The sequence below is a fragment of the Salmo trutta genome, chromosome 17 (assembly GCF_901001165.1).
Source record: "Salmo trutta chromosome 17, fSalTru1.1, whole genome shotgun sequence".
Classification (NCBI taxonomy): domain Eukaryota; kingdom Metazoa; phylum Chordata; class Actinopteri; order Salmoniformes; family Salmonidae; genus Salmo; species Salmo trutta.
Window position 1 is genome coordinate 59178735 of NC_042973.1, and position 26378 is coordinate 59205112.

General features: G+C 43.1%; 1 protein-coding gene across 1 annotated transcript; it reads right to left on the bottom strand.

Annotated features, from left to right (window-relative positions):
• Positions 1–3318: 3318 nt before the first annotated feature.
• LOC115152496 (zinc finger protein 551-like) lies at positions 3319–4582 on the bottom strand (the record flags this gene model as incomplete). Its single annotated transcript, XM_029697362.1, has 1 exon — positions 3319–4582. A coding segment is annotated over one exon (972 nt), but the record flags the coding sequence as incomplete, so codon positions are not given.
• Between the last annotated feature and the right edge of the window lie 21796 nt (positions 4583–26378).

A 26378-nucleotide genomic window follows, 5' to 3' on the forward strand; every position in this document is an offset into this window, starting at 1 on the left:
GTAGGTTACAGTAGGTTGTATCTCTCTAGGTCATGCCAGTAGGTTACAGTAGGTTGTATCTCTCTAGGTCATGCCAGTAGGTTGTAACTCTCTAGGTCATGCCAGTAGGTTACAGTAGGTTGTAACTCTCTAGGTCATGCCAGTAGACTACAGTAGGTTGTAACTCTCTAGGTCATGCCAGTAGGTTACAGTAGGTTGTATCTCTCTAGGTCATGCCAGTAGGTTACAGTAGGTTGTATCCAAGTGGAAACAATTATCAACCCAATGTGGAAAGTGTTGAATTTGGTCAACAACAAAATGAATGGCTTATTTGCTACGTGAGGTTTACTTGATCTAACAGAAGTTTCGTAATGATTAAGTTGTTACGTGGACACGTGACATACCGACAACTTTGATAAAACACTATAGGATTTGTCTCCAGATCGCTATGCATATTCATGCTAGTAGCTTAGCATCTCTCTCCATTGAATACAGGCGGTTGACAACAACCCTCATAGAATATAAACAATAGATTACAATAATAAGATGTATCCACCAATCCAAAGACAGGATAGGCGGGAGATAGACAACCCACAGTGCAGCTTTGTGGACAACGACTCCCCTTGTCAGGACGGAGAGACATCTTGTCAGTATATCCATAATCTTTGGTGTAGCCAACCCAACTCTCACATGGCTCTATTGGGGGTCACGGTGTGTAGTAAAACATCACTACATTAAAATCACTACATGCCGTGGCCCCCCAGTCTGCGGTCAGCAGATAGACCCTCCTCACATATATATGTTAAGTCACTTTTTGGAAACGGAACGGAGAAAACAAGGGGTAGCTTGTTCTCTACGTCGTCTGATTCTAGACATATCAGTCATCATCCCAGGGCCCTCCGTTGAAGAGGTATTGACGAGCCAACTCTGAATATCCAAAGTTAAAAACTAATTGAAGGCGGTACTTACTGGTGTTAATCAGATCTCCTGTCTCCTCCTCTTCATCTTCCAATGTGACAGTAATCTCTCCTTCCTTCTTCACTCCAAACACAGCATCATCCTCTTCTTCCTCTTGTTTAACTGAAACGTCTTTCTCTTCTTCTTTCACTGTAACAGCCTCACCCTCTACTTCTTGTTTTACTGTAACATCCTCATCTTCCTTCTCCTCTTTCACGACAATGTTCAGCCCCAGAGCTTCTTTCTCCGTCCAGCAGACCTCCTTTTCTTTAACAGGAGGGGAGTAGTTTAGGGAGCTCATGTTCGGGGATGTTAGCTAGCTAGCTATCATTAGCGGCTAGGCTAATGCTAACTTAACCAGCCAGCTACTATAGCTGACTAATACAAAATAACGCAATATTAAATTAAATAGGTTAACAAGTAGATACGACAGAAGTGTGTCTAAAACACAGTAGGTAATATAGGCCGAAAGCGTATAAATAGCTTGAATCTTTCGGCTATGTTGGCTAGCAAGCTACCGAGGTGGTTGACGAGCTGTTTATGAAGAACCGTCTACTAGATTATACGTCACGCTGCAGCATCGCCTGAAAGACGCACATCGCCGTCTGCTGACTGGAGGAAAACGCAGTTGAGGATCACATTTTATTTTCAGACAAAGATTATTTTACATGGATTTAATTAAATAATACTATTATATTGAGACATACAAAGACAGGAATGTGGTGATTGATTAGTGAGAATAAAAAATGTTTACTACAGCACATTTAAGACAGTTTCACTAAGTCAAACTAAATCTTAATAAGTAGCCAGCTACTGTAGGTCTATACTGCTCCTACATGGTTTAACAATACATCATGTAGATGTATATAATGAACAGACTAGGTCTATACTGCTCCTACATGGTGTAACAATACATCATGTAGATGTATATAATGAACAGACTAGGTCTATACTGCTCCTACATGGTGTGACAATACATCATGTAGATGTATATAATGAACAGACTAGGTCTATACTGCTGCTACATGGTGTAACAATACATCATGTAGATGTATATAATGAACAGACTAGGTCTATACTGCTCCTACATGGTGTAACAATACATCATGTAGATGTATATAATGAACAGACTAGGTCTATACTGCTCCTTCATGGTGTAACAATACATCATGTAGATGTATATAATGAACAGACTAGGTCTATACTGCTCCTACATGGTGTAACAATACAGTGCATTCGGAAAGTACTCAGACCCCGTCACTTTTTCCACATTTTGTTACGTTACAGCCTTATTCTAAAATATTTTTTTTAAATACTGAATTGACACACAATACCCCATAATGACCTCACAATACCCCATAATGACAAAGGAAATACATTATATATATTTCTTTGCTCATTTATTAAAATAATAAACTGAAAAATCTGCATAAGTATTCAGACCGTTTACTACGTACTTTGTTGAAACACCTTTGGCAGCGATGACAGCCTCCAGTCTTCATGGGGATGACGTTACAAGTTTCTACCATTCTTCTCTCAAACTCTGTCAGATTGGATGGGGAGCTTTGCTACACAGCTATTTTCAGGTCTCACCAAAGATGTTAGATTGGGTTCAAGTCCGGGCTGGTTCACTCAAGGTTATTCAGCGACTTGTCCCAAAGCCACTCCTACACTGTCTTGGCTGTGTGCTTAGGGTCATTGTCCTGTTGGAAGGTGAACCTTCGCCCCAGTCTGAGGCCCTGAGTGCTCTGGAGCAGGTTTCATCAAAGAGCTCTCTGTACTTTGCTCCATCCATCTTTCCTCGATCCTGACTAGTATCCCAGTTCCTGCCGCTGAAAAACATCCTCACAGCCTGATGCTGTGCCAGGTTTACGCAAGATGTGATGCTTGGCATTCAGGCCAAAGACTTCAATCTTGGTTTCATCAGACCAAATAATCTTGTTTATCATGGTCTGAGAATCCTTTAGGTGCCTTTTTGGCAAACTCCAAGCAGGCTGTCATGTGCCTTTTACTGAGGAGTGCCTTCCGTCTGGCCACTCTACCATAAAGGCCTGATTGGTGGAGTGCTACAGAGATGGTTGTCCTTCTGGAAGGTTCTCCCATCCCCACAGAGGAACTCTGTAGCTCTGTCAGAGTGACCATTGGGTTCTTGGTCACCTCCCTGACCAATGCCCTTCTCTCCCAATTGCTCGGTTTGGCTGGGTGGCCAGCTCTGGGAAGAGTCTTGGTGGTTCCAAACTTCTTCCATCAAAGAATCATGGTGACCACTGTGTTCTTGGGGACCTCCAATGCTACAGACATTTTTTGGGACCATTCCCCAGATCTGTGCCTTGACACAATCCTGTCTCGGAGCTCTATGGACAATTTCTTCGACCTCATTGCTTGGTGTTTGCTCTGACGTGCATTGTCAACTGTGGGACCTTATATAGACAGGTATAATCATAAACAATATTATTTCATGTGGCATAAACAAAAACACAAATTCTCAGTCAAAAATATAAGTCAGAACACAGCGCCTTTATTCTCTCATGTGATTTCAGGTTCTGTGACTGGGAAAATGTCCTTCCACACAGAGAGAGATGTGGTAGGGCTTTTTTGGTGTGTGTCTTCTTATGCTCCTTCAGGCTGCTTAACCAGGTAAAACGCTTTCCACACTGGGAGCATTGGAAAGGCTTTATCCTGTGTGTATTCTCTCATGCTCTTTTAACGGACCTTTCTTAGCAAAACTCTTTCCACACTGGGAACAATGGAAAGGCTTTTCTCCTGTGTGCATCCTCTCGTGAGCTTTTAGGTGCCCTGTCTGAGTAAAACTCATTCCACAGTGGGAACAGTGATAAGGCTTTTCTCCAGTGTGTATTCTCTCATGCCTTTTCAGGTTAGCTAAAACGCTAAAAGTCTTTTCACAATGGGAACATTGGAAAGACTTTTCTCCTGTGTGTGTCCTCTCATGAGCTTTTAGGTACCCTAAATGAATAAAACTCTTTTCACAGTGGGAACATTGGAAAGGCTTTTCTCCTGTGTGTATTCTCTCATGAGCTTTTAGGTCCCCTAACTGAATAAACCTCTTTTCACAGTGGGAACAGTGGTAAGGCCTTTCTCCTGTGTGTATTCTCTCATGCCTTTTCAGGTTAGCTAACACAGCAAAACTCTTTTCACACTGGGAACATTGGATAGGCATTTCTCCGGTGTGTAGTTTCGCATGCTTTTTTAGGTTTCCTATTAGAGTAAAACTCTTTCCACAATGGGAACATTGGAATGGCTTTTCTCCTTTGTGTATTCTCTCATGCTCTTTTAATTGCCCTTTCTTAGTAAAACTTTTTCCACACTGGGAACATTGGAAAGGCTTTTCTCCTGTGTGTATCCTCTCATGAGATTTTAGGTGCCCTGTCTGAGTAAAACTCATTCCACAGTGGGAACAGTGATAAGGCTTTTCTCCAGTGTGTATTCTCTCATGCCTTTTCAGGTTAGCTAACATGGTAAAACTCTTTCCACACTGGGAACATTGGAAAGGCTTTTTTCCTGTGTGTGTCTTCTCATGCAGTTTTAGGTTCCTTAACCAGCAAAAACTCTTTTCACAGTGGGAGCAGTGGTGTTGTCTCGCTGGTTTGGGCGTCTCTGGGTCTGGTTCCCCTGAAGGACTCTTCCCGCTGTCAGAGTGAGAGTCTGGTTTCTATCCTGCCAAAGACAAACAGAGAATCCCGTTAAACAGAGACCTGAATGAAATCTCCACAAGATAAAACTGTCTTCCTATGAGGTTTAATCCAGACTAGATCCCTCAATAAAAGAGCAGAACTGGTCATCACAGAGTGGCTGTAGTGCTTTGTAGGCTGGGTAAATCCATTTGAATTCAATACATTTTTGGCAGCATCCCTTTTGAGTTAAAAAAAGCTTTCCTTACATGTTGGACTATGGAAGATGTGGTAAGAAAGTGACTTCATGTAACTGAATGTAAAAACATTCATGAGATATACAGTTGTAAGTGTATATACAGTACCAGTCAAAAGTTTGGACACACCTACTCATTCAAGGGTTATAATTATTTGTTTTACCATTTTCTACATTGTAGAATAATAGTGAAGACATCAAACTATGAAATAACACATATGGAATCATGTAGTAACCAAAAAAGTGATAAACAGTTCAAAATATATATTTGATTTTTCAAAGTAGCCACCCTTTGCCTTGATGACACCTTTGCACACTCTTGGCATTCTCTCAACCAGCTTCACCTGGAATGCTTCTTCAATAGTCTTGAAGGAGTTCCCACATATGCTGAGCACTTGTTGGCTGCTTTTCCTTCACGCTGCGGTCCAACTCATCCCAAACCATCTCAATTGGGTTGAGGTCGGGTGATTGTGGAGGCCAGGTCATCTGATGCAGCACTCCATCACTCTCCTTCTTGCTCAAATAGCCCTTACACAACCTGGAGGTGTGTTGGGTCATTGACCTGTTGAAAAACAAATGATCGTCCCACTAAGCGCAAACCAGATGGGATGGCGTATCGCTTCAGAATGCTGTGGCAGCCAGACAGGTGTGTGTCTTTCCAAATCACGTCCAATCAAGCTGTAGAAACATCTCAACGATGATCAATGGAAACAGTATGCACACCTGAGCTCAATTTCGAGTCTCATAGCAAAGGGTCTGAATACTTATTTAAATAAGGTATTTATGTTTCTTATTTTTAATAAATGTGACATTTTTTCTCCAAACCTATTTTCTCTTTGTCATTATGGGGTATTGTGATGCCATTATGGGGTATTGTGATGTCATTTTGGGGTATTGTGTGTAGACTGATGAGGATTCTTATTTATTTAATCCATTGTAGAATAAGGCTGTAACGTAACACAATGTGGAAAGACTTAAGTGGCAAAAAAAGGGGTTAAAGACATGTATCTCTCCGATATAGGACAGACACTTCAGAACAAACTTCCTTTGGATGTTTTGGGGGACTGTTGTTCCATGTTGTGAATGTTATGCAATGCGTTAGTATGGGTTATAGCAGTATGGCCAAATATTGTTTTACATAAAATAACTTTTGAATATTTCTTTATTGATACTTCTATGGGTCTTAAAGTTCAAAATCAAATAGCAGAATTATCCTTGGTATAACCTTCTTAAAACAGTTTTTAAATTGTCAATACTGCCCCCTAGCCCCAACAGGTTAACCTGTTGAGGACAGACGTTCCATTTCGTGACAAGAAAATTCCAAATATTCCATTACCATACTTAGAAGCATGTCAAACGCTGTTTAAAATCAATTTTTATGCTATTTTTCTCGTAAAATAGCAATAATATTCCAACCGGGCAACGTTGTATTCATTCAAAGGCTGAAAGAAAAAATGGAGTAGTCTCATGACCGCGCATCTCCAGTGTCACTGTCCCCAGGCTGACCACTTACAAATTCTCCTGCTGTTCTTCGCCCAGAGACAGCAGACACCCCATTCCACTTTCTGGCGGCTTTAGAGAGCCAAAGGGAGCCTTAGAAAGTGTCACGTTATCTATGCTGTATTTTCGATAGAGATGCAACAGAAGGAGAACAAATTGTCAGACAGGGCACTTCCTGTATGGAATCTTCTCAGGTTTTGGCCTGCCATATGAATTCTGTTATACTCACAGACACCATTCAAACAGTTTTAGAAACTGTAGCGTGTTTTCTATCCAAATCTACTAATTATATGCATATTCTAGTTTCTGGGCAGGAGTAGTAACCAGATTAAATCCAGGGAAGTTTTTTATCCAGACGTGAAAATACTGCCACCTATCCCAAATAAGTTTTAAAACAGTTCCATATAGCTTAGAGGAACCTCCCCCCTCAGACAGGGCTTAGACTGTAAAACTATAATTTAGATCTGATGATCGGTGGAACAAGGACATCCTCAGACAGTTTTACAGTCTAAGCCCTGTCTGAGGATGTCCTTGTTCCACCGATCATCAGATCTAAATTATAGTTTCAGTCTAAGCCCTATCATTTTGATCTTATGATCGGTGGGACAAGGACATCCAAGCCGGCCAAACCCTCCCCTATCCCGGACGACGCTGGGCAAATTGTGTGCCGCCTCATGGGTCTCCCGGTTGCGGCCGGCTGCGACACAGTCCGGGATCAAACCCGGATCTGTAGTGCGATGCAGAGCTGCGCCATTCGGGAGGCTGTTGATACCTAGCACTACCTATTATATTTGTTAGCACCACTCGGGAGGCTGTTGATACCTAGCACTACCTATTATACTTGTTAGCACCACTCGGGAGGCTGTTGATACCTAGCACTACCTATTATACTTGTTAGCACCACACGAGAGCGAAGCTAGCGTGGTTATCCACATGTTTTACCAATAGTATAAATGCCCCGTTACCTGCAAGCTCTTCCTCAACAACAATGCAGTATTCAATATCAAAAGTAAAGAAATGTTTTAAAATGCAGGGAACCAAGACTAAAGATTCTATTTAAAAAAAAATCAAACATAAATCTTATCAAACTCGCGTGGTGCAGTTGAGTTGTGGGTGTCAGAAATAATGTAGCTATTTTTACAGCAGGAATTCTGATCAATAAGTTGTAGCTGTGACGAGGGCTTAACCACTCACTGGCCAATGAAAACATGTTCCCAACCTTTTCATGTGGTTGCATCAAGTTGTGTATTTACGGTGTTTGATGTTGTGTTGTCATAACCTCCGGGAGGAGAGCATGGATGTTTATCCTGGGAGATTCCATGCCAGCGGAGCCTGGAAATATTTGTCAGAACAATCCGAGATATCAAAAATATTTTCAGGCTATTTTCAGGCTAGGCTGCTGTGTGTGTGTGTGTGTGTGTGTGTAATGTGAAGATAGTCAAGAAGCTCCCGACGAACAGTTCTTGTGCTGACGTTGCTTCCAGAGGCAGTTTGGAACTCGGTAGTGAGTGTTGCAACTGAGGACAGACGATTTTTACATGCTACGCGCTTCAGCACTCAGCGGTCCCGTTCTGTGAGCTTGTGTGGCCTACCACTTCGCGGCTGAGCCATTGTTGCTCTTAGACATTTCCACTTCACAATAACAGAACTTACAGATGACCGGGGCAGCTCAAGCAGGGCAGAAACTAGATAAACTGACTTGTTGGAAAGGTGGCATCCTATGACTGTGCCACATTGAAAGTCACTGAGCTCTTCAGTAAGGCCATTCTACTGCCAATGTTTGTCTGTGGAGATTGCATGGCTGTGTGCTTGATTTTATACATCTGTCAGCAACGGGTGCGGCTGAATTAGCCGAATGTAAACTTAAGTTAACAAAAAATGTATTGGTTCTGCAATGTTGAAAATCCTATAAGATGTGGAGAACATCAGTTTCTACTTATTTTAGAAGAAATGGTTCATTATTTAAGAAAAGTGCAACGGTGCCAATATGTTTATCTGCAAATGTATCCAATCAAATTAATTTAGCAATATTCAAATCATATATCAAATCCAATTCAAGAGGTTAAGGTTGGAATCAAGAAATGCAAAATTCCATTAATCTATATAACAACTTAATAGACTATCAAATCAAATCTTATGTCACATGCACTGAATACAACAGGTGTAGACCGTCACCTTACAGTGAAATACTTACAAGCCCTAACCAACAATGCAGTTAAATAAATAAATAATAATAACTTCAAAAAATACAAATGAGAACTAACGATAACAAAATAATTAAAGAGCAGCAGTGAAAAATTAAGAGGATCTATAGACTAGAGTCCAGTCCAGGGGAAGTAGGTTCCTGTTACTATGAGCTGTTCTGGATCAGACAAGCCAAGGCTCCTGTAACTATGAGCTGTTCTGGATCAGACAAGCCAAGGTTCCTGTTACTATGAGCTGTTCTGGATCAGACAAGCCAAGGCTCCTGTAACTATGAGCTGTTCTGGATCAGACAAGCCAAGGTTCTTACTATGAGCTGTTCTGGATCAGACAAGACAAGGCTCCTGATACTATGAGCTGTTCTGGATCAGACAAGCCAAGGTTCCTGTAACTATGAGCTGTTCTGGATCAGACAAGCCAAGGCTCATGTTACTATGAGCTGTTCTGGATCAGACAAGCCAAGGTTCCTGATACTATGAGCTGTTCTGGATCAGACAAGCCAGGGTTCTTACTATGAGCTGTTCTGGATCAGACAAGACAAGGCTCCTGATACTATGAGCTGTTCTGGATCAGACAAGCCAAGGCTCCTGTTACTATGAGCTGTTCTGGATCAGACAAGCCAAGGTTCCTGATACTATGAGCTGTTCTGGATCAGACAAGCCAAGGTTCCTGTTACTATGCGCTGTTCTGGATCAGACAAGACAAGGCTCCTGATACTATGAGCTGTTCTGGATCAGACAAGCCAAGGTTCCTGTTACTATGAGCTGTTCTGGATCAGACAAGCCAAGGCTCCTGTTACTATGAGCTGTTCTGGATCAGACAAGCCAAGGTTCCTGATACTATGAGCTGTTCTGGATCAGACAAGCCAAGGTTCTTACTATGAGCTGTTCTGGATCAGACAAGACAAGGCTCCTGATACTATGAGCTGTTCTGGATCAGACAAGCCAAGGTTCCTGTTACTATGAGCTGTTCTGGATCAGACAAGCCAAGGTTCCTGATACTATGAGCTGTTCTGGATCAGACAAGCCAAGGTTCTTACTATGAGCTGTTCTGGATCAGACAAGACAAGGCTCCTGATACTATGAGCTGTTCTGGATCAGACAAGCCAAGGTTCCTGATACTATGAGCTGTTCTGGATCAGACAAGCCAAGGTTCTTACTATGAGCTGTTCTGGATCAGACAAGACAAGGCTCCTGATACTATGAGCTGTTCTGGATCAGACAAGCCAAGGCTCCTGTTACTATGAGCTGTTCTGGATCAGACAAGCCAAGGTTCCTGATACTATGAGCTGTTCTGGATCAGACAAGCCAAGGTTCCTGTTACTATGAGCTGTTCTGGATCAGACAAGACAAGGCTCCTGATACTATGAGCTGTTCTGGATCAGACAAGCCAAGGTTCCTGTTACTATGAGCTGTTCTGGATCATACAAGCCAAGGCTCCTGTTACTATGAGCTGTTCTGGATCAGACAAGCCAAGGCTCCTGTTACTATGAGCTGTTCTGGATCAGACAAGCCAAGGCTCCTGTTACTATGAGCTGTTCTGGATCAGACAAGCCAAGGCTCCTGTTACTATGAGCTGTTCTGGATCAGACAAGCCAAGGCTCCTGTTACTATGAGCAGTTCTGGATCAGACAAGCCAAGGCTCCTGTTACTATGAGCAGTTCTGGATCAGACAAGCCAAGGCTCCTGCAAGGCTACTTACTTACTATCGTGGAAAATTACAAACTTTGTTATGCACCTGCGCTGTATGAGCCTTAAACCTGTACATTTCCTCTGTCTGTTTCTCTCATGTTGGAAGAAACCAGTGTTTTTCCTCTCCTGTTTCTGAGTAACTTGGTCGCGCGGCCAACAACAAAGGGCCGTCAGAGAGAGACCAGTTTTTGGTCCATCCTGTTCTTTTCGTATCTTTCAAGGGCAAAGCCGTGTGGAGATATGAAGAGAACAGAGACTAGCTTGAGCAGCAGCGACAATTCTATCAGCAGAAAGGAGCAACAAAACTGGCGTCATCACTTGTTTGTACACTATGTTCCCATCATGATGTCACACACCTGCTAAACTGCCACGTAGACAAAGATTCTAGAAGCGGAGACCTCTTGTTCGTTGGGCTCTTGGCTGTTGCACCTGTTGTGTGATTGTTAACTGCTCCACAATTGGAATTCTTATCATAAAATAAGGTATTTGAAGAATCTACAGTCTCTCTTTCCCTTTCTGGTTAGAATTTCCATCACATTACTTATATAATAATTTACATGTTCAAATATCCCAATCATCAAATGAAAATCTAAGGCTTTACACTTGTATCCTATACATCAATGTACATACTTTTTAAAATCTCAATTTTAGACACGAAACAAACATTTTTTGTAAGTAAACCTATTTTGTTGATGACTTCATATAAACAATATGATTTCATGTGGTGTAAACAAAAACACTAATTCTCAGTCAAAAACACAAGTCAGAACACAGCCTCTCTATTCTCTCATGTGATTTCAGGTCCTCTGACTGGGAAAATGTCTTTCCACAATGAGAACAGTGGTATGTCTTCTCCTCCTGTGTATGTATTCTTTCATGCTTATTCAGATGCCTCAACCGGTTAAATCCCTTTCCACACAGGGAGCAGTGGTAGGTCTTATCCCCTCCTGTGTGTGTCCTCTCATGCCTAGTCAGGCCCTCTAACTTGGTAAAACTCTTTCCACACAGGGAGCATTGGTAGGGCTTTTCTTGTGGGTGTGTCCTCTCATGCTGTTTCAGGCTCACTAAACCCCTAAAATTCTTTCCACACTGGGAACAGTGATAAGGCTTCTCTCCTGTGTGTGTCCTCTTGTGCCAATTCAGGTTCCCTAACTGGGTAAAATTCTTTCCACAGTGGGAACATTGGAAAGGATTTTCTCCAGTGTGAATTCTCTCATGTGTTTTCAGGCTCCCTAACCAGGTAAAAGTCATTCCACATTTGGGGCAGTGGTAAGGCTTCTCTCCAGAGTGTATTCTCTTATGTATTAATAGGTACCCTAATTCGTTAAAACTCTTTCCACAGTGGGAGCATTGGAAAAGTTTTTCTCCTGTGTGTGTCCTCTCATGCCTATTCAGGTTCCCTAACTTGGTAAAACTCTTTCCACACTGGGAGCATTGGAAAGGTTTTTCTCCTGTGTGTGTCCTCTCATGCCTATTCAGGTTCCCTAACTTGGTAAAATTCTTTCCACAGTGGGAGCAGTGATGTCCTCCTGTTGCTTTGGGCGTCTCTGGGCCTGATTCCCCTGAAGGACTCTTCCCTGGGTCTGATTCCCCTGAAGGACTCTTCCCTGGGTCTGATTCCCCTGAAGGACTCTTCCCGCTGTCAGAGGGAGAGTCTGGTCTCTCTCCTGTCAAAGACAAACAGAGTATCTAGTTACTTAGTTGTCTACTGTGCTGTACTGTGTGGCCAAACTGGTGAAACATATAAGTCTATGATTGGTTCAGATTGGATCTTGTTTTGGGGAGTTCATTAAAGTAATAGCCAGTGTAAAAAACAGTGGTCACCAAGGCATTCCTAGTCAATCATCAAAAATGTCTGTAAAAACCCAATGTGTTTTCTGTTTGCTGCAGCAGTATTCTAAAGTGTTGTGAATTTAGCAGTAAAAATATATATTTTCCCAGCCTACAACACCCAGTTTCATCACTGCCCTCTCCTGAGACTGAAAGCCCAGAGACTTGCACTTTGCCCGGGTGTGTGGTTTTGTCTGGGGGCTAAAATGAACATTCCAGGCCATCAAGCTACTATGCTCAGAGATAGTTTTCATTTCAACTGAAGTCGTGGCTACGATTCAGACCTGAATACAAGAGGTTTCTGATACTTTCAAAGCAGATTGAACTAATCTGTGAAATGAGACTGTGCCTGTTATGGCCTCACTCAAAACAACAGTTACACACCATGATGATTGCAGCACTTTACACCTGACTACCTCCCTGGAGGCTGACGTGAATCACTGAGGATCTGATAAAGGTACAGGAGAGCTGTGTGAGCATAGAGGGATTTTCTCACCGCAATATCCTGAGACTCGTATCGGACCGAGAGTCAAGAGGAAATGCCTCAAGCCACAGATTTAGTCTCCGGGCTGCTGAAGGATGAGAAGCCCCTGATTGATCATGGCCACCAGTGACTGTGCCAAGGTCCCAGGACGGTGAGAGGCCCCGTGACATCATTCTTCCAGTCCAATTTTCCTGTGAGAAGATGGAGATTCTCTGAGCCCGCAATACCACTCTGAGCTTTCAGGGACAGAGCTTCTATATCTACCAGGACTACTCCCCCACTGTCTCCAGGCAGCAAGCAGCTTTCAGGGACAGAGCTTCTATATCTACCAGGACTACTCCCCCACTGTCTCCAGGCAGCAAGCAGCTTTCAGGGACAGAGCTTCTCTAACTACCAGGACTACTCCCCCACTGTCTCCAGGCAGCAAGCAGCTTTCAGGCAGGTCAAACGACTGCTACGGGACCATCCAGGTGTGAAGTACGGACTGTGCTTCCCGGCCCGCCTGTAGCTTTCTCATGATGGTAAAAACGACACCTTTGACTCTCCAGCGGCTATGGCTCACAATCAACACCACATCAACATTGTAGAATAATAGTGAAGACATCAAACTATGAAATAACACATATGGAATCATGTAGTAACCAAAAAAGTGATAAACAGTTCAAAATATATATTTGATTTTTCAAAGTAGCCACCCTTTGCCTTGATGACAGCTTTGCACACTCTTGGCATTCTCTCAACCAGCTTCACTTGGAATGCTTTTCCAACAGTCTTGAAGGAGTTCCCACATATGCTGTGCAATTGTTGGCAGCTTATCCTTCACTCTGCGGTTCAACTCATCCCAAACCATTTCAATCGGGTTGAGGTCGGGTGATTGTGGAGGCCAGGTCATCTGATGCAGCACTCCATCACTCTCCTTTTGGTCAAATAGCACTTACACAGCCTGGAGGTGTGTTGGGTCATTGTCCTGTTGAAAAACAAATGATAGTCCCACTAAGCGCAAACCAGATGGGATGGCGTATCGCTTCAGAATGCTGTGGTAGCCAGACAGGTGTGTGCCTTTCCAAATCATGTCCAATTAATTGAATTTACCACAGGTGGACTCCAATCAAGTTGTAGAAACATCTCAACGATGATCAATGGAAACAGTATGCACCTGAGCTCAATTTCAAGTCCCACAGCAAACGGTCTGAATACTTATGTAAATTTAGGTATCGGTTTTTTCTGTTTAATAAATGTGACATGTTTTCTACAAACCTATTTTAGCCTTTTCATTATGAGGTATTGTGTGTACAGTCGTGGCCAAAAGTTTTGAGAATGACACAAATATACATTTTCTGCCTCAGTTTGTATGATGGCAATTTGCATAAACTCCAGAATGTTATGAAGAGTGATCAGATGAATTGCAATTAACTGCAAAGTCCCTCTTTGCCATGCAAATGAACTGAATCCCCCAAAAACATTTCCACTGCATTTCAGCCCTGCCACAAAAGGACCAGCTGACATCATGTCAGTGATTCTCTCGTTAACACAGGTGTGAGTGTTGACGAGGACACGGCTGGAGATCACTCTGTCATGCTGATTGAGTTTGAATAACAGACTGGAAGCTTCAAAAGGAGGGTGGTGCTTGGAATCATTGTTCTTCCTCTGTCATCCATGGTTACCTGCAAGGAAACACATACCGTAATCATTGCTTTGCACAAAAAGGGCTTCCCAGGCAAGAATATTGCTGCCGGTAAGATTGCACCTAAATCAACCATTTATCGGATCATCAAGAACTTCAAGGAGAGCGGTTCAATTGTTGTGAAGAAGGCTTCAGGGTGCCCAAGAAAGTCCAGCAAGCGCCAGGACCGTCTCCTAAAGTTGATTCAGCTGCGGGATCGGGGCACCAACAGTACAGAGCTTGCTCAGGAATGGCAGCAGGCAGGTGTGAGTGCATCTGCACGCACAGTGAGGCGAAGACTTTTGGAGGATGGCCTGGTGTCAGAAGGGCAGCAAAGAAGTCACTTCTCTCCAGGAAAAACATCAGGGACAGACTGATATTCTGCAAAAGGTACAGGGATTGGACTGCTGAGGACTGGGGTAAAGTCATTTTCTCTGATGAACCCCAATTCCGACTGTTTGGGGCATCCGGAAAAAAGCTTGTCCGGAGAAGACAAGGTGAGCGCTACCATCAGTCCTGTGTCATGCCAACAGTAAAGCATCCTGAGACCATTCATGTGTGGGGTTGCTTCTCAGCCAAGGGAGTGGGCTCACTCACAATTTTGCCTAAGAACACAGCCATGAATAAAGAATGGTACCAACACATCCTCTGAGAGCAACTTCTCCCAACCATCCAGGAACAGTTTGGTGATGAACAATGCCTTTTCCAGCATGATGGAGCACCTTGCCATAAGGCAAAAGTGATAACCAAGTGGCTCGGGGAACAAAACATCGATATTTTGGGTCCATGACCAGGAAACTCCCCAGACCTTAATCCCATTGAGAACTTGTGGTCAATCCTCAAGAGGCGGGTGGACAAACAAAAACCCACAAATTCTGACAAACTCCAAGCATTGATTATGCAAGAATGGGCTGCCATCAGTCAGGATGTGGCCCAGAAGTTAATTGACGGCATACCAGGGCGGATTGCAGGTCTTGAAAAAGAAGGGTCAATACTGCAAATATTGACTCTTTGCATCAACTTCATGTAATTGTCAATAAAAGCCTTTGACACTTATGAAATGCTTGTAATTATACTTCAGTATTCCATAGTAACATCTGACAAAAATATCTAAAGACACTGAAGCAGCAAACTTTGTGGAAATTAATATTTGTGTCATTCTCAAAACTATTGGCCACGACTGTACATTGATGAGGATTGTTATTTATTTCATCCACAGTAGAATAAGGCTGTAACATAACGAAATGTGGAAAGACTTTAGTGACATAAATAAGGGTTTAAAGACGTGCACATTTTATTTTGTATATATCTCAGATACATTTTATCTCTTAGATACAGGACAGACACTTCAGAACAAACACTTCAGAACAAACTTCCTTTAGATGTTTTGGGGGAAACAATGTTACTATGGTTGTTCCATGTTGTGAATGTTATCCAATGTGTTACTATGGTTACTGTTGTTCCATGTTGTGAATGTTATCCAATGTGTTACTATGGTTACTGTTGTTCCATGTTGTGAATGTTATCCAATGTGTTACTATGGGTTATAGCAATATGGCCTAATACGTTGACATAAAATAATTTAAATATTTTTTTGTTGATACTTCCATTGGTCTTACAATTCAAAATGAAATAGCAAAATTATCCTTGGTATAACCTTAAAACATTTCTCATTCCGTTGTCGTTGGAGTGAGGCCTGGGAAATTATTTGGCTGGAGGGAAGGTTGTGTCAAATCCTGTGGTTTGTAAGGAACCCAGAATTGCGGAACCTGATGTGTTATCAGAAAAGTACCCTACAGTGTTCCCAGCATGTGCCATTACACGTGCTCTGTCTAAGAAAGTCACCGGGAGCAAGTCTAGTGTTGAGGATGTCAGCAATCCCACCACGGTCCATCTGTCTGAGACGTTTATGGTGGTCCTGATTTCGGTAAACCTACTGAGTTGACCTCTCCTTTGAAAACCCCAAACGTGAGAGTTTGTAGAACCTCTGAATGAAGAGAGGGTCCCTACAGTTGACACTTGGATGTCTAGGAAGCAGCAGATTGATGAACAGAGTAAAGATGTTTCTAGGAAGCAGCAGATTGATGAACAGAGTAAAGATGTTTCTAGGAAGCAGCTGATTGATGAACAGAGTAAAGATGTTTCTAGGAAGCAGCAGATTGATGAACAGAGTAAAGATGTTTCTGGGAAGCAGCAGATTGATGAACAGAGTAAAGATGTTTCTAGGAAGCAGCTGATTGATGAACAGAGTAAAGATGTTTCTAGGAAGCAGCAGCTTGATGAACAGAGTAAAGATGTTTCTGGGAAGCAGCTGATTGATGAACAGAGTAAAGATGTTTCTAGGAAGCAGCTGATTGATGAAAATTTAGGAAGAAAAAATTCCTGACGTTTCGCACAATTCGTGCTTCTTCAGAGGAAAAAAAATGTTTTTTTCAATATGTATTCCAACTTGTCACAATTGAAAACCCACTTGTATGTATTTTTTGGAAAATCAAATCTTTCAAATTCTAAAAAAGAACAACTATGAAAATCTTTCAAACATGTCACTGAAGCAGTGCAAAAATGTTCTTTCCCTCTCCCCTCTTTTTGCTGAGATACATCCAGAAGAGGAGTTTGATGAAGTTTTTTTGGTAATTTTGACAGAAATGGCGCTCTAACGAGGAAACGGCCCTCTAACGAGGCCCTCTAACGAGGAAACGGCGCTCTAACGAGGAAATGGGGTTCTAACGAGGAAACGGTGTTCTAACGAGGAAATGGTGTTCTCGCGCCACTTCTGGACAATACGATTGGCCCAGTTTATCTCAAATTGTTGTTCCAGCTACGCTTCGACAAGAGATACTGAGGTTTGCTCACGATGGTAGTATGGCAGGCGATCTTGGGGTCAACAAGATGTCTGAAACAGGATGTTGTGGCTCACTGTAAATCCTGTGGCGTTTGTCAGCGGACAGGTAAACCGAACCAAGCTGTACCGGTTGCACCTTTGCAGCCTATTACTGCTTTAGCCAAACCTTTCAGCAGGGTTCTGATGGACTGTGTTGGTCCTTTGCCCAAAGTGGTAAGTATTTCAGTTAACTAGTGACAGACTATTTATAATGCAGACATGATATAGTAGTTCATATGTATTACTGGTTGATTGTACTCTTCTGTTTGAGAGACATTTTTGGCTTTCTTGCCGGGGAACGTCACAATGGATGTTTAAAAAAAACCCTTTCCTACATTTCCGTGGAGCAGGCCAAGTAGTTCTATGCTCAGGTGGGCGCTCCCTCAACATGATCAGGACAGAGAAACCAGACATGCGCTCCCTCAACATGATCAGGACAGAGAAACCAGGCACGCGCTCCCTCAACATGATCAGGACAGAGAAACCAGACACGCGCTCCCTAAACATGACCAGGACAGAGAAACCAGACACGCGCTCCCTCAACATGATCAGGACAGAGAAACCAGACACGCGCTCCCTCAACATTATCAGGACAGAGAAACCAGACATGCTCATTGCTCACATGGAGCACTCCAAACAAAAAGACAATGAAAAAAATGGACAAATCTTGTAAATGATGGTTCTGAAATAAACCAAAACTGGTTTCTCACAAGTGCAGCAGGTTTTGAACAGACAACGTTTCCACTCCGAGAATGACAACGGTAAATGATTGTAATTAACAGAAATGAATGTAAACAAATGACAGGAAGTAACGGTACATTTACTACTGGTGACATTCGTAAAGTGGAATTGATATAATAAACTACATTTAAGGGCAATCAATTCACACAATGAAACAACGAAGGAGCAAGAATTGGTGGAAGCCAGCGGAGGACATTCTGAAGAGAGACTCACCTATATCTTCACCACACAACCCTCCCCTTCTTCTTGTCTCAACATTTTTTATTATACTCAAGAGACATTCTCTTCACACCTATTTGAGATGCTTTTCACTGACAGCCATAACTCAATAATCAGCGAAGCCTATTGCCACACGCGCTGCCCATTAGACATAAGCCTACAAGCTTGTGATTTGAAACCCGACACAGCTAATTGTTTTTAAGAAAGAATTCCTCATTTGGGCAAATGTATTTTAATTTACTTCCGTATTAGACCCACCACTATGTCATTTCTCTCCTGTTCTATTAGACCCACCACTATGTCATTTCTCTCCTGTTCTATTAGACCCACCACTATGTCATTTCTCTCCTGTTCTATTAGACCCACCACTATGTCATTTCTCTCCTGTTCTATTAGACCCACCACTATGCCATTTCTCTCCTGTTCTATAGGACCCACCACTATGTCATTTCTCTCCTGTTCTATTAGACCCACCACTATGTCATTTCTCTCCTGTTCTATTAGACCCACCACTATGTCATTTCTCTCCTGTTCTATTAGACCCACCACTATGTCATTTCTCTCCTGTTCTATTAGACCCACCACTATGTCATTTCTCTCCTGTTCTATTGGACCCACCACTATGTCATTTCTCTCCTGTTCTATTAGACCCACCACTATGTCATTTCTCTCCTGTTCTATTAGACCCACCACTATGTCATTTCTCTCCTGTTCTATTAGACCCACCACTATGTCATTTCTCTCCTGTTCTATTAGACCCACCACTAAGTCATTTCTCTCCTGTTCTATTAGACCCACCACTATGTCATTTCTCTCCTGTTCTATTAGACCCACCACTATGTCATTTCTCTCCTGTTCTATTAGACCCACCACTATGTCATTTCTCTCCTGTTCTATAGGACCCACCACTATGTCATTTCTCTCCTGTTCTATAGGACCCACCACTATGTCATTTCTCTCCTGTTCTATTGGACCCACCACTATGTCATTTCTCTCCTGTTCTATAGGACCCACCACTATGTCATTTCTCTCCTGTTCTATTAGACCCACCACTATGTCATTTCTCTCCTGTTCTATTAGACCCACCACTATGTTATTTCTCTCCTGTTCTATAGGACCCACCACTATGTCATTTCTCTCCTGTTCTATTAGACCCACCACTATGTCATTTCTCTCCTGTTCTATTAGACCCACCACTATGTCATTTCTCTCCTGTTCTATTAGACCCACCACTATGTCATTTCTCTCCTGTTCTATAGGACCCACCACTATGTCATTTCTCTCCTGTTCTATAGGACCCACCACTATGTCATTTCTCTCCTGTTCTATTAGACCCACCACTATGTCATTTCTCTCCTGTTCTATTAGACCCACCACTATGCCATTTCTCTCCTGTTCTATTAGACCCACCACTATGTCATTTCTCTCCTGTTCTATTAGACCCACCACTATGTCATTTCTCTGCTGTTCTATTAGACCCACCACTATGTCATTTCTCTCCTGTTCTATTAGACCCACCACTATGTCATTTCTCTCCTGTTCTATTAGACCCACCACTATGTCATTTCTCTCCTGTTCTATTAGACCCATCACTATGTCATTTCTCTCCTGTTCTATTAGACCCACCACTATGTCATTTCTCTCCTGTTCTATTAGACCCACCACTATGTCATTTCTCTCCTGTTCTATTAGACCCACCACTATGTCATTTCTCTCCTGTTCTATTAGACCCACCACTATGTCATTTCTCTCCTGTTCTATTAGACCCACCACTATGTCATTTCTCTCCTGTTCTATTAGACCCACCACTATGTCATTTCTCTCCTGTTCTATAGGACCCACCACTATGTCATTTCTCTCCTGTTCTATAGGACCCACCACTATGTCATGTCTCTCCTGTTCTATTAGACCCACCACTATGTCATTTCTCTCCTGTTCTATTAGACCCACCACTATGTCATTTCTCTCCTGTTCTATGAGACCCACCACTATGTCATTTCTCTCCTGTTCTATTAGACCCACCACTATGTCGTCATTTCTCTCCTGTTCTATTAGACCCACCACTATGTCATATCTCTCCTGTTCTATAGGACCCACCACTATGTCGTCATTTCTCTCCTGTTCTATTAGACCCACCACTATGTCATTTCTCTCCTGTTCTATTAGACCCACCACTATGTCATTTCTCTCCTGTTCTATGAGACCCACCACTATGTCATTTCTCTCCTGTTCTATTAGACCCACCACTATGTCGTCATTTCTCTCCTGTTCTATTAGACCCACCACTATGTCATATCTCTCCTGTTCTATAGGACCCACCACTATGTCGTCATTTCTCTCCTGTTCTATTGGACCCACCACTATGTCATTTCTCTCCTGTTCTATTAGACCCACCACTATGTCATTTCTCTCCTGTTCTATTAGACCCACCACTATGTCATATCTCTCCTGTTCTATTAGACCCACCACTATGTCATTTCTCTCCTGTTCTATTAGACCCACCACTATGTCATTTCTCTCCTGTTCTATTAGACCCACCACTATGTCATTTCTCTGCTGTTCTATAGGACCCACCACTATGTCATTTCTCTCCTGTTCTATTAGACCCACCACTATGTCATTTCTCTCCTGTTCTATGAGACCCACCACTATGTCATTTCTCTCCTGTTCTATTAGACCCACCACTATGTCGTCATTTCTCTCCTGTTCTATTAGACCCACCACTATGTCATATCTCTCCTGTTCTATAGGACCCACCACTATGTCGTCATTTATCTCCTGTTCTATTAGACCCACCACTATGTCATTTCTCTCCTGTTCTATTAGACCCACCACTATGTCATTTCTCTCCTGTTCTACTGGACCCACCACTATGTCATTTCTCTCCTGTTCTATTAGACCCACCACTATGTCATGTCTCTCCTGTTCTATTAGACCCACCACTATGTCATGTCTCTCCTGTTCTATTAGACCCACCACTATGTCATTTCTCTCCTGTTCTATAGGACCCACCACTATGTCATTTCTCTCCTGTTCTATAGGACCCACCACTATGTCATTTCTCTCCTGTTCTATAGGACCCACCACTATGTCATTTCTCTCCTGTTCTATAGGACCCACCACTATGTCATATCTCTCCTGTTCTATTAGACCCACCACTATGTCATGTCTCTCCTGTTCTATTAGACCCACCACTATGTCATTTCTCTCCTGTTCTATTAGACCCACCACTATGTCATGTCTCTCCTGTTCTATTAGACCCACCACTATGTCATTTCTCTCCTGTTCTATTAGACCCACCACTATGTCATTTCTCTCCTATTCTATTAGACCCACCACTATGTCATTTCTCTCCTGTTCTATTAGACCCACCACTATGTCATTTCTCTCCTGTTCTATTGGACCCACCACTATGTCATTTCTCTCCTGTTCTATCAGACCCACCACTATGTCATTTCTCTCCTGTTCTATCAGACCCACCACTATGTCATTTCTCTCCTGTTCTATTAGACCCACCACTATGTCATTTCTCTCCTGTTCTATTGGACCCACCACTATGTCATTTCTCTCCTGTTCTATTAGACCCACCACTATGTCATTTCTCTCCTGTTCTATTAGACCCACCACTATGTCATGTCTCTCCTGTTCTATTAGACCCACCACCATGAAATTTCTCTCCTGTTCTATTAGACCCACCACTATGTCATGTCTCTCCTGTTCTATTAGACCCACCACCATGAAATTTCTCTCCTGTTCTATTGGACCCACCACTATGTCATGTCTCTCCTGTTCTATAGGACCCACCACTATGTCATTTCTCTCCTGTTCTATTAGACCCACCACTATGTCATTTCTCTCCTGTTCTATTAGACCCACCACTATGTCATTTCTCTCCTGTTCTATTGGACCCACCACTATGTCATTTCTCTCCTGTTCTATTAGACCCACCACTATGTCATTTCTCTCCTGTTCTATTGGACCCACCACTATGTCATTTCTCTCCTGTTCTATTAGACCCACCACTATGTCATTTCTCTCCTGTTCTATTAGACCCACCACTATGTCATTTCTCTCCTGTTCTATTAGACCCACCACTATGTCATTTCTCTCCTGTTCTATTAGACCCACCACTATGTCATTTCTCTCCTGTTCTATTAGACCCACCACTATGTCATTTCTCTCCTGTTCTATTAGACCCACCACTATGTCATTTCTCTCCTGTTCTATTGGACCCACCACTATGTCATTTCTCTCCTGTTCTATTAGACCCACCACTATGTCATTTCTCTCCTGTTCTATTAGACCCACCACTATGTCATTTCTCTCCTGTTCTATTGGACCCACCACTATGTCATTTCTCTCCTGTTCTATTAGACCCACCACTATGTCATTTCTCTCCTGTTCTATTAGACCCACCACTATGTCATTTCTCTCCTGTTCTATTGGACCCACCACTATGTCATTTCTCTCCTGTTCTATTAGACCCACCACTATGTCATTTCTCTCCTGTTCTATTAGACCCACCACTATGTCATTTCTCTCCTGTTCTATTAGACCCACCACTATGTCATTTCTCTCCTGTTCTATTAGACCCACCACTATGTCATTTCTCTCCTGTTCTATTAGACCCACCACTATGTCATTTCTCTCCTGTTCTATAGGACCCACCACTATGTCATTTCTCTCCTGTTCTATTAGACCCACCACTATGTCATTTCTCTCCTGTTCTATTAGACCCACCACTATGTCATTTCTCTCCTGTTCTATAGGACCCACCACTATGTCATTTCTCTCCTGTTCTATTAGACCCACCACTATGTCATTTCTCTCCTGTTCTATTAGACCCACCACTATGTCATTTCTCTCCTGTTCTATTAGACCCACCACTATGTCATTTCTCTCCTGTTCTATAGGACCCACCACTATGCCATTTCTCTCCTGTTCTATTGGTTTTCATATCAACATTACTTTGTTGTCCAGAAGCCAAAGACACAATCCTAGTTGTTGAAGCTTTAGACTCCCCCTCTTTCTAAGTTTCTAACAGACATTTTCATCTGTCAGATATGAACCTCTACCAGGTGGACTGTATAAAACGGTGTGTTCATCTCTGTCATATATGAACCTCTACCAGGTGGACTGTATAGAACGGTGTGTTCATCTGTGTCAGATATGAACCTCTACCAGGTGGACTGTATAGAACGGTGTGTTCATCTCTGTCAGATATGAACCTCTACCAGGTGTACTGTATAGAACGGTGTGTTCATCTCTGTCAGATATGAACCTCTACCAGGTGGACTGTATAGAACGGTGTGTTCATCTCTGTCAGATATGAACCTCTACCAGGTGGACTGTATAGAACGGTGTGTTCATCTCTGTCAGATATGAACCTCTACCAGGTGGACTGTATAGAACGGTGTGTTCATCTCTGTCAGATATGAACCTCTACCAGGTGGACTGTATAGAACAGTGTGTTCTAATATTCATGCTAGTAGCTTAGCATCTCTCTCCATTGAACAGGCGGTTGACGACAACAATCCTCATAGAATATAAACAATAGATTACAATAATAAGATGTATCCACCAATCCAAAGACAGGATAGGCGGGAGATAGACAACCCACAGTGCAGCTTTGTGGACAACGACTCCCCTTGTTAGGACAGAGAGACATCTTGTCAGTTTATCCATAATGTTTGGTGTAGCCAACCCAACTCTCACATGGCTCTATTGGGGGGCACGGTGTGTAGTAAAACATCACTACATTAAAATCACTACATGCCGTTCCCCCCAGTCTGCGGTCAGCAGATAGACCATTCTCAAATATATACACTGCTCCAAAAAATAAAGGGAATACTAAAATAACACATCCTAGATCTGAATGAATGAAATAATCTTATTAAATACTTTTTACTTTACATAGTTGAATGTGCTAACAACAAAATCACACAAAAATAATCCATGGAAACCCAATTTATCAACCCATGGAGGTCTGGATTTGGAGTCACACTCAAAATTAATTAAAGTGGAAAACCACACTACAGGCTGATCCAACTTTGATGTAATGTTCTTAAAACAAGTCAAAATGAGGCTAAGTAGTGTGTGTGACCTCCACGTGCCTGTATGACCTCCCTACAATGCCTGAGCATGCTCCTGATGAGGTGGTGGATGGTCTCCTGAGGGATCTCCTCCCAGACCTGGACTAAAGCAACCGCCAACTCCTGGACAGTCTGTGGTGCAACATGGCGTTGGGGGATGGAGCGAGACATCATGTCCCAGATGTGCTCAATTGGATTCAGGTCTGGGGAACGGGCAGGCCAGTCCATAGCATCAATGCCTTCCTCTTGCAGGAACTGCTGACACACTCCAGCCACATGAGGTCTAGCATTGTCTTGCATTAGGAGGAACCCAGGGCCAACCGCACCAGCATATGGTCTCACAAGGGGTCTGAGGATCTCATCTTGGTACCTAATGGCAGTCAGGCTACCTCTGGCGAGCACATGGAGGGCTGTGCGGCCCCCCAAAGAAATGCCACCCCACACCATGACTGACCCACCGCCAAACCGGTCATGCTGGAGGATGTTGCAGGCAGCAGAACGTTCTCCACGGCGTCTCCAGACTCTGTCACGTCTGTCACATGTGCTCAGTGTGAACCTGCTTTAATCTGTGAAGAGCATAGGATGCCAGTGGCGAATTTGCCAATCTTGGTGTTCTCTGGCAAATGCCAAACGTCCTGCACGGTGTTGGGCTGTAAGCACAACCCCCACCTGTGGACATCGGGCCCTCATACCACCCTCATGGAGTCTGTTTCTGACCGTTTGAGCAGACACATGCACATTTGTGGCCTGCTGGAGGTCATTTTGCAAGGCTCTGGCAGTGCTCCTCCTGCTCCTCCTTGCAAAAAGGCGGAGGTAGCGGTCCTGCTGCTGGGTTGTTGCCCTCCTACGGCCTCCTCCACGTCTCCTGATGTACTGGCCTGTCTCCTGGTAGCGCCTCCATGCTCTGGACACTACGCTGACAGACACAGCAAACCTTGCAACAGCTCGCATTGATGTGCCATCCTGGATGAGCTGCACTACCTGAGCCACTTGTGTGGGTTGTAGACTCCGTCTCATGCTACCACTACAGTGAAAGCACCGCCAACTTTCAAAAGTGACCAAAACATCAGCCAGGAAGCATAGGAACTGAGAAGTGGTCTGTGGTCCCCACCTGCAGAACCACTCCTTTATTGGGGGTGTCTTGCTAATTGCCTATCATTTCCACCTGTTGTCTATTCCATTTGCACAACAGCATGTGAAATTTATTGTCAATCAGTGTTGCTTCCTAAGTGGACAGTTTGATTTCACAGAAGTGTGATTGACTTGGAGGTACATTGTGTTGTTTAAGTGTTCCCTTTATTTTTTTGAGCAGTGTATGTTAAGTCACTTTTAAGAAACGTAACGGAGAAAACAAGGGGTAGCTCTCTAGGTCATGCCAGTAGGTTACAGAAGGTTGTATCTCTCTAGGTCATGCCAGTAGGCTACAGTAGGTTGTATCTCTGTAGGTCATGCCAGTAGGCTACAGTAGGTTGTAACTCTGTAGGTCATGCCAGTAGGTTCCAGTAGATTGTAACTCTCTAGGTCATGCCAGTAGGCTACAGTAGGTTGTATCTCTCTAGGTCATGCCAGTAGGTTGTATCTCTCTAGGTCATGCCAGTAGGTTACAGCAGGTTGGATCTCTCTAGGTCATGCCAGTAGCTTACAGTAGGTTGTATCTCTCTAGGTCATGCCAGTAGGTTACAGTAGGTTGTATCTCTCTAGGTCATGCCAGTAGGTTCAGTAGGTTGTATCTCTCTAGGTCATGCCAGTAGGCTACAGTAGGTTGTAACTCTCTAGGTCATGCCAGTAGGTTGTATCTCTCTAGGTCATGCCAGTAGGTTACAGTAGGTTGTATCTCTCTAGGTCATGCCAGTAGGTTACAGTAGGTTGTAACTCTCTAGGTCATGCCAGTAGGTTACAGTAGGTTGTATCTCTCTAGGTCATGCCAGTAGGTTACAGTAGGTTGTAACTCTAGGTCATGCCAGTAGGTTACAGTAGGTTGTAGTAGGTTGTATCTCTCTAGGTCATGCCAGTAGGTCACAGTAGGTTGTATCTCTCTAGGTCATGCCAGTAGGTTACAGTAGGTTGTAACACTCTAGGTCATGCCAGTAGGTTACAGTAGGTTGTAACACTCTAGGTCATGCCAGTAGGTTACAGTAGGTTGTAACACTCTAGGTCATGCCAGTAGGCTACAGTAGGTTGTAACTCTCTAGGTCATGCCAGTAGGTTACAGTAGGTTGTAACTCTAGGACATGCCAGTAGGTTACAGTAGGTT